Source organism: Dipodomys ordii, unplaced genomic scaffold (assembly GCF_000151885.1).
Source record: "Dipodomys ordii isolate 6190 unplaced genomic scaffold, Dord_2.0 Scaffold72, whole genome shotgun sequence".
Lineage (NCBI taxonomy): Eukaryota > Metazoa > Chordata > Mammalia > Rodentia > Heteromyidae > Dipodomys > Dipodomys ordii.
The window spans coordinates 4,190,694-4,205,238 of record NW_012267288.1 but is presented as its reverse complement, the minus strand read 5'-3'; the positions used below and the strand labels follow the sequence as shown (position 1 = coordinate 4,205,238).

Sequence of the window (14,545 nt, the reverse complement as noted above, 5' to 3'; positions counted from 1 at the left end):
CATTTTTCACCAAATAAAAAAAAGGAGTCTACAGAAAACTGTATTAATAATTCCTTTCACATCTGGCATTTTAAGAAAGACAACAAAACCTTTAATAACTTACTCAATGAAGATCTAGGATGTGGCTCAAGTGGTAGAGCCCTTACTGAGAAAGCACAAGGCCCTGAATTCATTATCCCCCTCAAAAGGGAAGGGGACACTACATCAATCTGAAAATATACCCTAAGAAATTATTCTAAATTTATGAAATATGTCATCACTTGACTTTAAAAGGCTTATCTTTGTTCTTTTAATTCATAGCGCATTAAGCTGTACTAAATTACATTAAAGAAGGGACAATCATTCTTCATTAGAACCAAGAGGTTTGACACAGAAATTATGATAATCGTTGACCATAATAGAATTGTCTATAAATGCTTAATCTTCCTGAGATGAATTTCAGAGATCTTCTAGTAGGAACAGAAATAGCTTCACCATGTTAGTAACATTCACTGAGATCAACATAGTCTAGATCTAAATTTATGTCTTAGCATGAACTTGAAATATTATATTGTATAATATGACTGTAAAGATTATCTCAACAGTTTTTAGAACACATTTTAGAACACAAATTTCAATGACCAATTTAAATCTAAAATTATACCAAATTTTGTCAATAATCCAAGAGCTCTAAAAGTTATTCCCTGACAAATTAATCAATTCAGAAAAATATTAATAAAATATACTATACATGAGATTAAAACAAACAGGCTGATCATCCTCTGTGTTTCAAATCACATAGAGTTTAAGAGAAATGATTCCTCTCCCTCAATTGTCCAATGGCTCTTATCTTCATCTCAAATGCTGAAATCTATTTCCCTGACAATGTCTTGGTAGTTTTAAATCCCAATTGGATTTAAAATTTTTCACTCTTAACAGGGATCAGTTCAATTAGTGAAATAAGAATAAACTTCCCCCTTTAATAGCAGTATTTCCTAAAGAAAACACCTTTGCAGTGAAATCAGCCTTGACTCTGAGTAGGAAAGGTAACCTGTGCCCTTAATGTGTAAGTGAGGAGAGTGTACTTTGAAGCCCACCTGGTTGCAGACCTGTACAGTCTTCAATCATTATCAATAAAGATAACTCTTAACTCCATCTTATTTGACTCCTAAGGCTGAAATAAGCTTACTTATTTCAAAACAAAGTATCAGATTTAGACAAGTATTATGAAAACACTGGAATCTAACAAAAATAGGTTTTTTTCCTTTTTTTTTTTTTGGGGGGGGGTGTTGGTCAGTCGTGGGCTGAACGCTGGGCCTGTCCCTCAGCTGTTCAGCTCAAGGCTAGCACTCTACCACTTAAGCCACAATGCCACTTCTGGCTTTTTTCTGCTTATGTGGTGCTGAGGAATCGAACCCAGGGCCTCATGAATATGAGGCAAGCACTCTACCACTGAGCCAACTTCCCAGCCCAATACTGTTTTCTTTAGAATGACTTCTCATTAAATAGTATGTTCATATTACTGAATTACTGTAACTTCATTTACATTACTGAATGAACATAGGACTTTCAAATCCATATCCTGAAAGAAGTTGACAAATGTATTCAAAAGCCACTCTCCTTCCTTCAGTGTCTCATACAGTGTTGCTTAAAATTGTTTACTTATGCTATGTTCATTTCAGCTAAATTCTTTAAACCTACAGGCTCAAGTCATTCATCCCAACGTTTAGGGAGTCTGAAAGATTTTTTTCAAAAAGATCTCCTAAGTATACATTATTCAACTAATTATTTAAGAATAGATTATATATTGAAAACAAAACACTTTCTGCTAAGCTACCTACAATTGTTAGAGTGTAAACAACAAGCATTTCATTTGTCTATGTATTTTCTTACAATTCTCCTCTAATGTCAAATGCCTTTCATAAGAAGCTGTAGGGTATGGCCAAAACCTCCTTTGTAAAAGTTTATTAACTTAAGGAAAAACATAAATATTGTAAAACAAATAAATGAAGAGGAAGCTCAAAATCATGTACTTAGCTGTCTAGACCAAGGAGACAACATTCATTAGCAGCAATAATTAACATTATTATTTGACATTTAATCAATAGAACATCTTTTACAATGCAAAATTTGGTATAGTATCTCATGTTAATTATTATCATAAAGAACAAAATTTTCACCTCTAAAAGGAAAACGTCAAAATGAATGTTTAAATCTTAAAAGTGAAATTTAATTCTAAAGATGGCCATCTATATTTGATACAAACTTGTAAAAACATCATTCAGAAATAAATCATATCCTTAGCTCTGTTATTTTATTTAAAACAATGTAAACTACATGACTATAAAATTATTATTCAGTGTACTTACCCACCCACAAAGCAGAGGATATAAAATGCCAAATAAAATATTACGAAGGGTCCAAAGGTTATCAGAAAAAGGACAATGCCAAGGCTTCCCCATCCCCATATGGATAGACTGGCCTAGAATAAAACAAAACAAAAATAAATAATTCCTTATATGAATTAGAAACAAACCAAGAAAATTATTAGTTTAAAATTTTTCATTTTAAATATTTATAATTTTTCAGTAGTATTAAAATATTTGCTTCTGTAAATGCACTCTTGAAAATAAAAAAAATACATAGAAATTTACAGAACATCATCAAAGGTTAAAATAAAATCTAGTGGTAAGGCAAAAAAAAGGTATAGAAAGAAAGTTACATACATTACTAAGTGAAAAGCTAGCATGAAAAACAAAGTTTTTGTAGAGTATCTGTATATTTATATTTGTAAATACATCATGCAAAACATTAAACAGGTAGTAACACCTATTTAGAAATTTTAATTTTAAAATTAAGACTCACAAACTATAACATAAAGAGACATTTTCTAAAAATTGAATTTCAAGGTAAAAAGTGTATAGATTTTTGTAATATTTTTCTTTTGTTCAAATGGTGTTCAGAAATAAAATTTTAATAGCAAAAGTTTCCACTTCCAATTTCCAAATTTTACCAGAAGTTCAAAAGCAAAGTATTTCCAAAAAGTCTCCAACCTTTTTTCAAAATTATTTTATATAAAACTGCCCTGTTTTATCTAGTAAAAATACTCCTTTTCTTAAGGGCCAACTTGATTTTAGGAATTTTCAGTCAGTATGAATAAGTGAATGTATTCAATTCAGCAAATTTCTATCTACATCTATGTGCCCTGCACTGTGAGTTCCACAAAGAAAGTATTTGTCCCACTTCTACCGTTAAGTAGCACAGAGAAGAATGTCTTATAGGAATGAAACAATTTGACACTGAACTAAAAGAAAATAATAGAAAGCATTATAAGATGCTAATCCAAAAAAATTAATGACCAGAAGACTATGAAACAGACAGTAACTGCTGTGGTTATGAAAGAAAGGAGAGTTTTATTCATTCATTCATTATTCATCAGTCATTGACTGTGTCCTATGTACTAAAGCACAATTCCAGGTTCTAAGGAAGAAACAAGGAACAGAAAGTACCCTTCATAATTCCATCTTCCATCTTCAACAAGGGGAGAAACATAAGCATACCCTCCTAAGTTCAAAGCTTGGAAACACAAATATATAAACATATTAATTGTATGAGATGGGGGAAAGTATCATGGAGAAAAAAACTGGACTACTTTAAGCAGCTCTGAATCAAAAGGAATACATTAACAGAAATCCTGACAAATTATTTGGATAGGATTTATTTAGAATAGCAAGTCTTCCTGTAACAAAGTAATATTTTTCTATTTTATTCATACCTTGTTCTATGTCCTTCCCTGGTGTCTTTTTGTCTTTTACTTTTTCCCCTACTGCATGACATGACTGTTGTTCAAAGCTATTTTTTTAATCTTTTCTCCTCATCATGACCACTATTAATTTTTAACCAGAGCACAGAATGCTGGGCTTTCATGTTCTGCTATCTCAGTCAGCTGGGAATACTATTTTACCTACAGAAGTGGTCCCCTGTGACTTCCTTTTCAGCGCTGAAAGTAGGACATAGTGATTTAGAACAAAGCAGAGCAACCCAGTCCCTCCAAAAACACTTCTGCTGAACATACAATACTGGATGTATACTACAGTATTACCAAAGACTCAACTACAGGAAAAAAGATGGTTTTTTCTCAAGACCCACACAAAAGTATCCACTAATATCTCAAGAAAAGAGTACCTGTAAACTCCTCATAGAACTGAAAGCATACATGACCCAGATAATTTATTCAACCTATCTTTTCCAATAAGATCTGGTCTAATGTTAGCACTATTATGTTTTCTGTACACAAATTTATGTTAGCTAATCTATTTTTTAAAACTAGACAACTTATTGCTCAGGAATATATTCATAGGTTTTAAAACCAAAACCAAGGAAATGTTTATATCTAAGGATAAAGAAGTATATAATGGGAGGAAAACATCAGTAGTTTCTCAAATTGCTTTTATGTACAGGTAATTGTTTTAATTATAAAAAATATTTTATATGCTCAAACATTTGAATTATATCTTTCATAATTAAAGAATTTTCAAAAAACAATAAAAAATAGTTGGTATGGAAAAAATTGACAAAGTAATTAAATTAGCAAAGGGAGACCCTCAAATTGTCAAAAAAAAAAAGTTATCTTTCTAGATCCTTACAGGTCTCCTACCATTTGAAAAAATCAGCAAAATTCTACACACATTCACATTCATACACATATACACAGACAGACAGACAGACAGACACACACACACACACACACACACACACACACACACACACACCCTCCTGTTCACTCAAACAAAATCTATGAATATCTACACTTTACACACACACACACACACACACACACCCTCCTGCTCACTCAAACAAAATCTATGAATATCTACACTTTACCAGTACTAATGACTTAGCAGTAATCAGGAATTACTATCACATTTTTTTCAAAATCTTAATAAAAGGAAATTTTTGTTTTCCATCTTGTTGCTTTTGTTTGTTGTTGATGATGAGGCTCCAACAGTTGTATACTTGAAGTGTCATATATACTAGACCATGTTCTACCACTTAGATATAATCTTTACCTTTTAAATTCCAAAGACTAATAAAATTACACATTTCTTATCAAGCAAGGCAAACACTTCATTCATTTGCTTTGCTATTAATCTGCGTCACTGAAATTTCAGAATTGTGAAGTGTCAAAAAATGGTTTCATGCTATTAATCACTCAATCTAACATCACTTAATGTTTTTTGAGTTCCAATTACTTCCTAAAATAATAATGCTGATGAAATTAGGCTAATTTTGACCTACACACAGTCAAAAATCTTTCACAAATTCAGTGTATTACCTAAACATATGACCTACAATGAAAGCAAAAAAAGTTATAATAGCTAGTTTTTAATATATTACCATTTTCTTTGCTAAATAAAAAAAATCAACACTGAAATACTTATGCTGTTTATGTAATCTAAGAAACCCTCAAGATCCAATTCTGTACTACTTACAAACTAAAGGTAAGTGTGTAGTTTGGGATTGTTTCGTTGTTGATGTTTTGTTTTTTGGTTCCCATATTTGAGCTTGAAACCAGGACCCAAGTTTTCTCTCTTAAGCTTTTTCACTCAAGGCTACCATTCTACCATTTGAGCCACAATTCCACTTTTAGCTTTTTACTGGTTACTTATAGGTAAGACTCCAATGTCCATTTTCTTCCTAGAATTTCAAGCTAGCTTTCAACTGCAATCCTCAGATCTCAGCTTCTTGTGTAGCTAGGATTATATGTATGAACCACCAGTGTCTGGCAGTGAATAGTCTTAAAATGTACATTTTCATTCAGTATATCTGGAGCAGAGCCTGTGATTCATGTCTTACAAGCTGCCAAAATTATCTCAACCAAGGATAGTTGTTTATTTATAAGCCTTCCTAAATTAATCTCTATATCCATGAATGGTTATTCATAATTTCAATATATGAAAATCAAAATTGTACCAAGCATTCTATATACCACCTCATTTACTGCTATGAAGAACTTACAAGGTAGTGGAGAAGATAGTAGAACATAAATGCTCAAAAGTGATGGAGTTATACTACTCAAGTTCAAATTTCTCCATTTTTTGTTTTTTTAGTAATGTAGTCACATATGTCTTTATTTCCTCTCCTAGATAATGTGGTTGTTATGAACTACAAATGAATCCATGGTCCAGTGGTCAATTTACCTTAGTCACCTTCATTATACCTACTTTAACTATACTAAAACTAAGGCACAGGGCCATTTAAAAGCTTTATAAAGGTCACAAATCCTAATTTCTTATATAAACCCTGAAATTTGTCAACCTGAATTTAAAATTAAGATTTTAAGAAAAATCATATATGAATATCCTAAGTATTTTTCATCTAAGTATTTTTGTTTGTATCTTCCAGTACTGAGGTTTGAATTCAAGGCCTCAAGCCCTTACTACGGTTTTTTTCTGCTCAAGGCTGGTGTTCCACCACTTTAGCCACATCTCCAGATGCAGTTTCTGGTGTTTAATGAAGGTAAGAGTCTTTTGGACTTGTCTGCCTGGTTGGTTTTAAACCTTAATTCTAGATCTGAGATTCCTCAGTAACTAAGATTATAAATATGAGCTATAGGAAACTGGCTTCATCTAAGTACTAATGAGTTAAAATGCCTCCTAAGAAACCAGTCCAAAACTATCATAATAAATCCTCAATTTGAAAATAAAGCATACATTTTTTATTAAGAAATCAATTCTGTATCCCCAAATGGAAAGAATTTCCATTTCAAAGGGTGTCAATTTACCATGCCCATGCTCAGAAAACTATGTCTAAGTATGTTAGAAAGTTGAAATGACAATGAAAAGAAACATATATGCCTCCTGACAGTACAAAGTAAGTGGAAATGATCTACCTTATATTTTATGTCTATCAAGGCATACTGACAGTTATCTCATTTGATCCTTGGAAAGGCAGTAAAATAGTGTGAACAGAACCAAAAGTTACAGGTTCCAGTTTGTCACCTCCTGCATAATTTTCCAAATTTCTGAGATGAAATCACCTCTCCAATCAGGTCCAGTTATAGCAGATTACTTAAGTAACCCTGCTCATAAATGAATAGCTAATTTAATTTTAGAGCCAGGTCTAGATTATCCTGGCTCATGTACAAAGTAGGACCAAGTAAAAGGCAGTCATTTTAGATCAGTTACAGGCAGACTGTCAAGATGTCTCATAAAAGTACTTTGGACTCATATGAATTTTATTACAATATGTTAATTATTCTCAGAGATATATTAACATGATACACCTTAATACTTTATATGGCAGAGGGCAGACAAACAAGGCCAAGCAACTGAAGGTTGCTATGACTTTAATGTCAACTTGAGTCACAGAAATTATATAATATTCAACAACCCAATAGACCTAAGGGCAGACTTATTACTAGCATGGTCTGTTTCCACCACCTTATTTCATCTAAAAGTTAAAAGCGATTCTCTGACTGATTTCAACAGAATGCTGAGATTTAGATCTAGAACTCAATTAACCTGACTTACTAGCCCCAAACCTCTTTCTATGTTCCCATAAAAGGAGAATAAAGATCCTCATCCACTCACCCATCATGTTTGCCACCAGAAAGCTGAAGAGCTTCTCCTTCCCAACTGGGATGACCACAACATTTAGGTTTTGTGTGTGTATGTATACATATATATATATATATATACACACACACACACATATATATGTACGTATGTATGTATATATATATTCACACACACACATATATATGTCTATGTATCTTCTGTTCTTTAGTAACAAAACCATCTCACTTTTGGTTTAACTTTATCCATTTCCAACACTGAATTACATACATACAGGTAACTGACATTCAAACTTTAGTTCACTATTTTTAATATAGTAGTAGTAAAAAGTCATGTACTCCTATATGGCATTAGAAAAAGTCCTAGCATCCAGTGACAAAGAAGATACAAGAAACTAATCTTAGCTAGGCACTGGTAGCTCATACCTATGAATCCTAGCTACTCAGAAAGGCTGCAATCTAAGGATCACAGTTGGAAGCCAGCCTAGGCAGAAAATCCACAAGAGTCTCATCTCCAATTAACTACCAAAACTAACTAAAATTAACTACTGGAAGCTGAATTGTGGCTTAGGTGGTAGAGCACAGACTAGACTCAAGAGAAAAAATAAATAAATAAGAGACAGTGCTTGGGCCGTGAGTTCAAGTCCCAGTACCCCCCCCCCAACACACACAAACACAGAAAGGCAATCTTCTATGAATTCAATGTTTTTTTTTTTAATCACTGATTCCATTGATTACAAAATACTTATACCATCTACAATAAAATCAGGTCAGTAGGTATATTCATAATGTGTATCATTTATCCAATATACAAACTAGGTTACAAATGCCCTCCCTTGTCCCTTAACTCTTTTAACAAGGAATCACTGAACTAGAGACTGAGGAAACCACAATATTAAAAACTTACATCTTATTTACTGAAGGCTTTCTCTGATGCTGGAAGAATAGTAAGCCTATTAAACTGTTAATGGAATAGAAGAAAATAACAATCCTAACAGACTTCCATCAAATACTCAATCACAAACTGCACTGTTACCATTTCCTGAATTCCTGATATAAGATCCATTATGTGAGCTAATAGATCCATTATACTAGAAAACACCAATTCTATTTATTTTGAACAAATTATTTTCTTTTATCAGCAGAATAACTGATCGTTTTTCTTAAATATAATTACATACTAATGAAGCATAAATTAGCTATCATTCATCCAAGAAAGGTAAAGGAATTATGAATATGCACTCATTTTTTTTTGGGGGGGGGTTCCAGCCATGGGCCTGAACTCTGAGCCCGGGCGCTGTCCCTCAGCTCTTCAGCTCAAGGCTAGCACTCTACCACTTGAGCCACAACGCCACTTCCGGCTTTTTTGTTCTGCTAATGTGGTGCTGAGGAATCAAACCCAAGGCCTCATGCATGCAAGGCAAGCGCTCCACCACTGAGCCACCTTCCCAGCCCTGTACTCATTTTTTATAAAGGTAACGATATACCAAAACTCTTAAAAATGAAAACACAAAATTAAATAAAGAGAAAGAAGGGTTCAGGGATAAGAACCACCCATCTCTAAAACTACCTTTTTCTATAGCTTTGACTTTGTAACAGTGCAAACTATACATAGTAAAAAAAGAAAAAAAAAAAGAAACCAATCTAACTATATATTGAAAAAGTAGAATAATCACATACAAAGAGACTACTTCAAGTAATTTTATCACACAGTAATTTGACTGTGAATCCTCAGAATATACCATAAAAAGAAAAACCAAAATGTAACAGAAAAAATGAAGTGTTTAGTATTTCAAAAAGAAATATCGACAGTTGCACTAAAATGAAATCAGGATTACTTGGCAGAATAGTTATATACAAGTCCTGGGAAGGATATTTTTTGAAGATGAACCTAGAGCATTAGATACCAAAGATCAAGAGAGGATCTGAAGCCAGAAGCATGGGGCTAATGATGTGACCAGAAAGAACTGAAAAATGGATGGGAAAACTCACAAATTTAAGTGCAGGAGATCATAAAGATACTGATAAAATGTAATCCATTAAAAATGGCTCAAAAAGGGAGGAAAAAAACCATAAAACAGTAACAGTGGATGAATTATATGCATGCATGAAAATATCCCAGAAAAACCCTTTGTATAATAACTATTAATAAACATAGTGGAAACTAAGGTATAAACACATATGCCCATTTCACAAAGGGATATCTGATTTAAGCATTCCTTCTCACCAGTTTAATGACAAAAACCTCAAAGACAATAAACTCATTGCTTTAAGAAGCATTCAGTTTTATGAAGGAGAAAAATCAGAAAATCATAAATAGGAGCTGACAGTGGGAATTGTCTATTATCTGTTAAAGTAAACAAGACTACAGGAAATAAGGGACCAAGGAAAATGAGAACACTTTGTAAGTACACCATGAATATCTTTAAGCAGAAGAAAGTGTACAATTCTCAGAGATGTTTTTAGTTTCTTATAGTCTGGCTATATACATTATCCCCAACTAATCCAACTAATGTGTTTCATAATCCATCCATTCTCACTACCCTACACATTATGCAGAAATGCCTATACGACTTCATCTTCACAATAACCAACAAAAAGCAGACTAGAGATGTGGCTCAAGTAAGTAGTAAAGTAGCAGCTGAGGAAACTAAGCCACTCAAATGTAAGGCCCCCGTTCAAGCCCCAGCATCACACATAAAAAAGACCAGCTCAAAATTGTATCTTCCTTTAGGGAGGTCTTTCCTAATAAGCATCTTTCTCTATTCCAACACAGAATATTGGTCTACACATTCTCTGACCTCATTGTTGTAAGGTCCGCTCCTGGATGGTCAGCAGATGCCACCCTCCTTGCAGCAAAGTCTCTCCGCCCAGTACCTGGGTCACCTAGGTAACTGGCACACCTGGAAGAGGTCACATCTGCATCCGCTGAGGTCACATCTGGATTTGATGTGGCCACACTCCCCCCCCCCCCCAGATAAGGCCTAACCCATGGCCAGAGCTCTTTCCCAGGTCTTTAACCAGCCATGTGGAGTGCCAACATGGCCTGGTGCCAGCCGGAACGATGAATAAACCTACCCCTTACCTGAATACCACGTGCATGGTGTGGTTCTTAAAAACCTAACAACTGTATTATTTAAAATTCTATGGTACTTATTTATGTTTATTTGTCTGCCTCTTCTAGATTGGGAGCTTCTTTCATCTATTAATTCACTAAATACTAAAATCTATCATGTGGCTAAGAAAGGCAGGATTTACAATTCCAAAGGCAAATCACACAATACTAGTTCCTGGACTCAACAAGTTCATCATCTTGTAGGAGATATACATATATAATTACAAAGCAATATAGAAAGTAAAACTTCAGGCACGCCTATCTATTACAAGGCATGTGCCATATCAATAAACAAATAAATATGAAACCAACATATAATCAGAAAGGCACATGTTATGTGTCTATCCCCATCCTCTGGCCTTGAGGTTTACATTATTCTATCTGCTTTTCTCTCCATCATCTCTCATCATTCTAAGTCAATTAAACCTGGCATAACAGTGGCCAACTCACTGTCTCTCATATAATGAATACCTTATTAATATAATGAATAAGATGTAGCTCCATTGTAATTTAAGCTAGCTTCTCATTAACTTGAAAAGTTATAAATTCAACACTTAGTAGATAAACATGAAAAGGGAGGATGCATTCTGGGACTCTTAACAGCCACTTTCACAGGACATTTAGATAAATGAGTAGGTAACAAAGCCAGTTAGAGGCACAGCAATGAAGCAAACTCATGCTGAAATGAAGTGCCAATTTTTGCTTCTCATGGCTTTTTAGTTCCTATCCCTTGTTTACATTCACAGATATCCTTTTATACACAAAATAATTATGGTATACTCCTGGTCCTTAAAAATAATATCTTTAGCAAAGAAGTCCTAAAGGCAAGGTGATGGCCAATATGATAGTCCTTTTTGTTTTACTTTCTTTTAGTCACTAAGTATGTACAACACACTTTAACACAAAAGTAGTCAGAATTCTGGTTTCTATCCCTTACAGTGAACTGGGGTAATCAAATTATCTTTCACTCTTTGTTTACTTAGTTCTAGCATAAGGAATGAATTGGATTGCAGATTCATTTGCTTAAATAGCTTTAAAATGATTTTGGATGATGTGTCTAGTGTGCGCACACACACACATGCACCACATGTGAACACAAAAATTCAAAGAGGTACTATTGCAGCAATCTCTAGTGTTTTCTTGTGACTCTTTATAACTGCAAGAAAGAGGAATAAACTTGTGAAGTATAAATAATACCTTATGAAGACTCTACTGTTAAGTATATGACAAAGTTATGTATATGCAATACATCTGGCTATTTGAAAGGCAAAATGCACTACTTGAGGTACATACAGTGTCTAATAAAAAAATTTCAAAACAAGTATATGCTTACTTGATAGACTATTCTGCTGAAGGAATAACTGTTTTAAATAATTTGAATGATTCCCATCAGCTTTGGGAGGATTACTGTAATTTCTGCCTTGTTTTCTTGGCACCATCTGGGAGGCAGCTTTTCACAAAATTAAGAACAAGGAAACACTTAGCAAATCACACAATAATTTAAACTCAATGTGGATAGCGCAGGACTTACTGACAGAGCTGTATAATATACTTGTTGGAGTTTAACACTTCTGTGTTTGAAAAATTTCTGATGTTTATATTTTTATTTTTATCACATTTGGTCAAAACTACATAATAAACAATGAATAAGATGGCTTTCTGTATTTCATCAAAGGCTAAATTTTATAAATTAGAAACAATATACTATGCACATACATATTTCCTCCTATTTCTCTATTGCATATATATATACATATATTTTATTTATTTATTTATTTTTGTCGGTTGTGGGGCCTGATTGGGCGCTGTCCCTCAGCTATTCAGCTCAAGGCAAGCACTCTACCACTTGAGCCAGATTTTTACTTCCAGTTTTCTGGTGGTTAATTGGCGATAAGAGTCTCATGGACTTTCCTGCTCCAGCTGGCTTGGAATCGTGATCTTCATATCTCAGCCTCTGAGTAGCTAGGATTACAGGCATGAGCCTGTAATGCCATTGTGGGGCCCAGCTATTACATATTTTTTAATTAAATGATAAATTGGATAATACTTATATGACCATATGTGGTCCCTTTGGTTTGTTAAAAAGATACCCTTTTCTGCTAAAAATGAGGACTGATTCCAAGATGATTTCTCATATGTTGTTAACAATGAAGATACATAATTCTCTTTTAAAAGTATCTACCATTTTGCAGGTACCAAGCCTTTGACAAAAAACATAACTTGGCCAACTGACCTGGCATTACGGTAATTATGGTATGTTCTGACAAAGAGCATAAATACAGAAGGATGGCAGGCCAGCCTAGGTAAAAAGTGAGGCCCTATCTCAAAAATAACCAGAGAGCAAAGACCTAAAAGCATGGCTCAAGTGCTAAAGCTTTGTGCTTAATGCACAAAGCCCTGAGTTCACTCCTAGTACCAACCTATACATATTTTTTAATATATTAAATACTGATGTATATTTATAAATGTGATATTTTCAATATCACTCTAAAAACAGATTAATAGAAAATGTGCTTATCATTTTTACAGGACCTAAGTGTTTCTGTTCTCAAACTAATAACACATTTAAAAACTAGCTAGTAACAAGAAATGGGCCCATGTCCATTCTGCAAGACCTAATTAAGTCTTGCTGTTGTCAAAGACTTATTTTTTCTTAGCAAATAATTTGGTGATGCCTACTTTATGATTAACACTGAATGAATACCATTACAAACAGCAGACAGGCTTCCATGATGATGAAGGGTCATTATTTAGTAAACACAACCCAAAATGAGAGACTGGACCTCTACTTAAGCTATATGAAAGCATTAACTTTAAATTGCCTACAATACTAACTTATCATGAGGGCTCTGACTGCATCAATAGATCATCCAATGGACTTACAATCTGATAGGCTTTGTGAGGATGGAAACTTAGTAAGACCTGGTTGAAGGCAGTAGGTCCTTGTAGTTATGCCCCAAGGGCTAGTTTGCCTAGAGGCCCTTCTTGACTTTGTCTTCTGTCCGTCAAAGTGACCCACTTTGCTCCCACTATATTTTTCCACCATAACTTTCTGCCTTACCACAGGCCCAGAAATAACAAAGCCAAGTGATCATGAACTGAAATGTCGAAAACTATATACCTAAAGAAGTCTTTGCTCCTTTAAGTTCATTTCCTCAGATATTTTGTTGCAGTAACAGAAAGCTAACTACACAATGGCCTCAAATTTAAGGACACTCAAAAAAACAATTGCCAAGTCCAACCAACTACTACAGCAAAGGTGGGGGGAGAGGGAAATCTGACATGCAATTGAAATCTATAAATAATATATAATATGCCATATATTTTATATCATATAAAATATATAGTAATAACATATAGTAATTATAATATAAATTCCTTAAAAGTACCAGAGACAATTTCAAACTGCTATTTCTTTTTGACTACAGCCCACTTATGTTGAATAATAGACTAAATTTGCTTCCAAAATCACTCCCAGAGACACTAACATCAATACAAAGAAGGAAAATAAAGGAATGCAACACAAGAGCAACTCAATTTGACTATAAGAACAAGCCAACATCAAATATAGTAATCACTAGAAAAGATGGGTAAATGAAAGTGATTGAAAATCAACATGGATCAAATAAAAAGTGTTATCTTGATTTTTCTCTGGCTCATTTATTTCTAAGTCAGCATAATGAAATGGAGCAGGAGGAGGGGGAAAAGAACCTTAGCTAGGGATATGTAAAATATACAAAATCATTGTGTAAAAGAAATTGGTTGTTTCACTTCAAAATGGCTTTTAATTTCATGTTTTAAGAATATAATTCCAGGGCTGGGAAGGTGGCTCAATGGTAAAGCGCTTGCCTTGCATGCATGAGGCCCTGGGTTCG

General features: G+C 33.8%; 1 protein-coding gene across 1 annotated transcript in view; it reads right to left on the bottom strand.

The window, feature by feature from the left end:
- Positions 1-14,545, bottom strand: part of Snx13 (sorting nexin 13) — a 124,309-nt gene that overhangs the window by 90,671 nt on the left and 19,093 nt on the right. Inside the window, exon 2 of the mRNA XM_013023987.1 lies at positions 2,349-2,461. Within this exon, the coding sequence (XP_012879441.1) occupies positions 2,349-2,461 (113 nt within the window). The remainder of the gene's footprint in view (positions 1-2,348; positions 2,462-14,545) is intronic.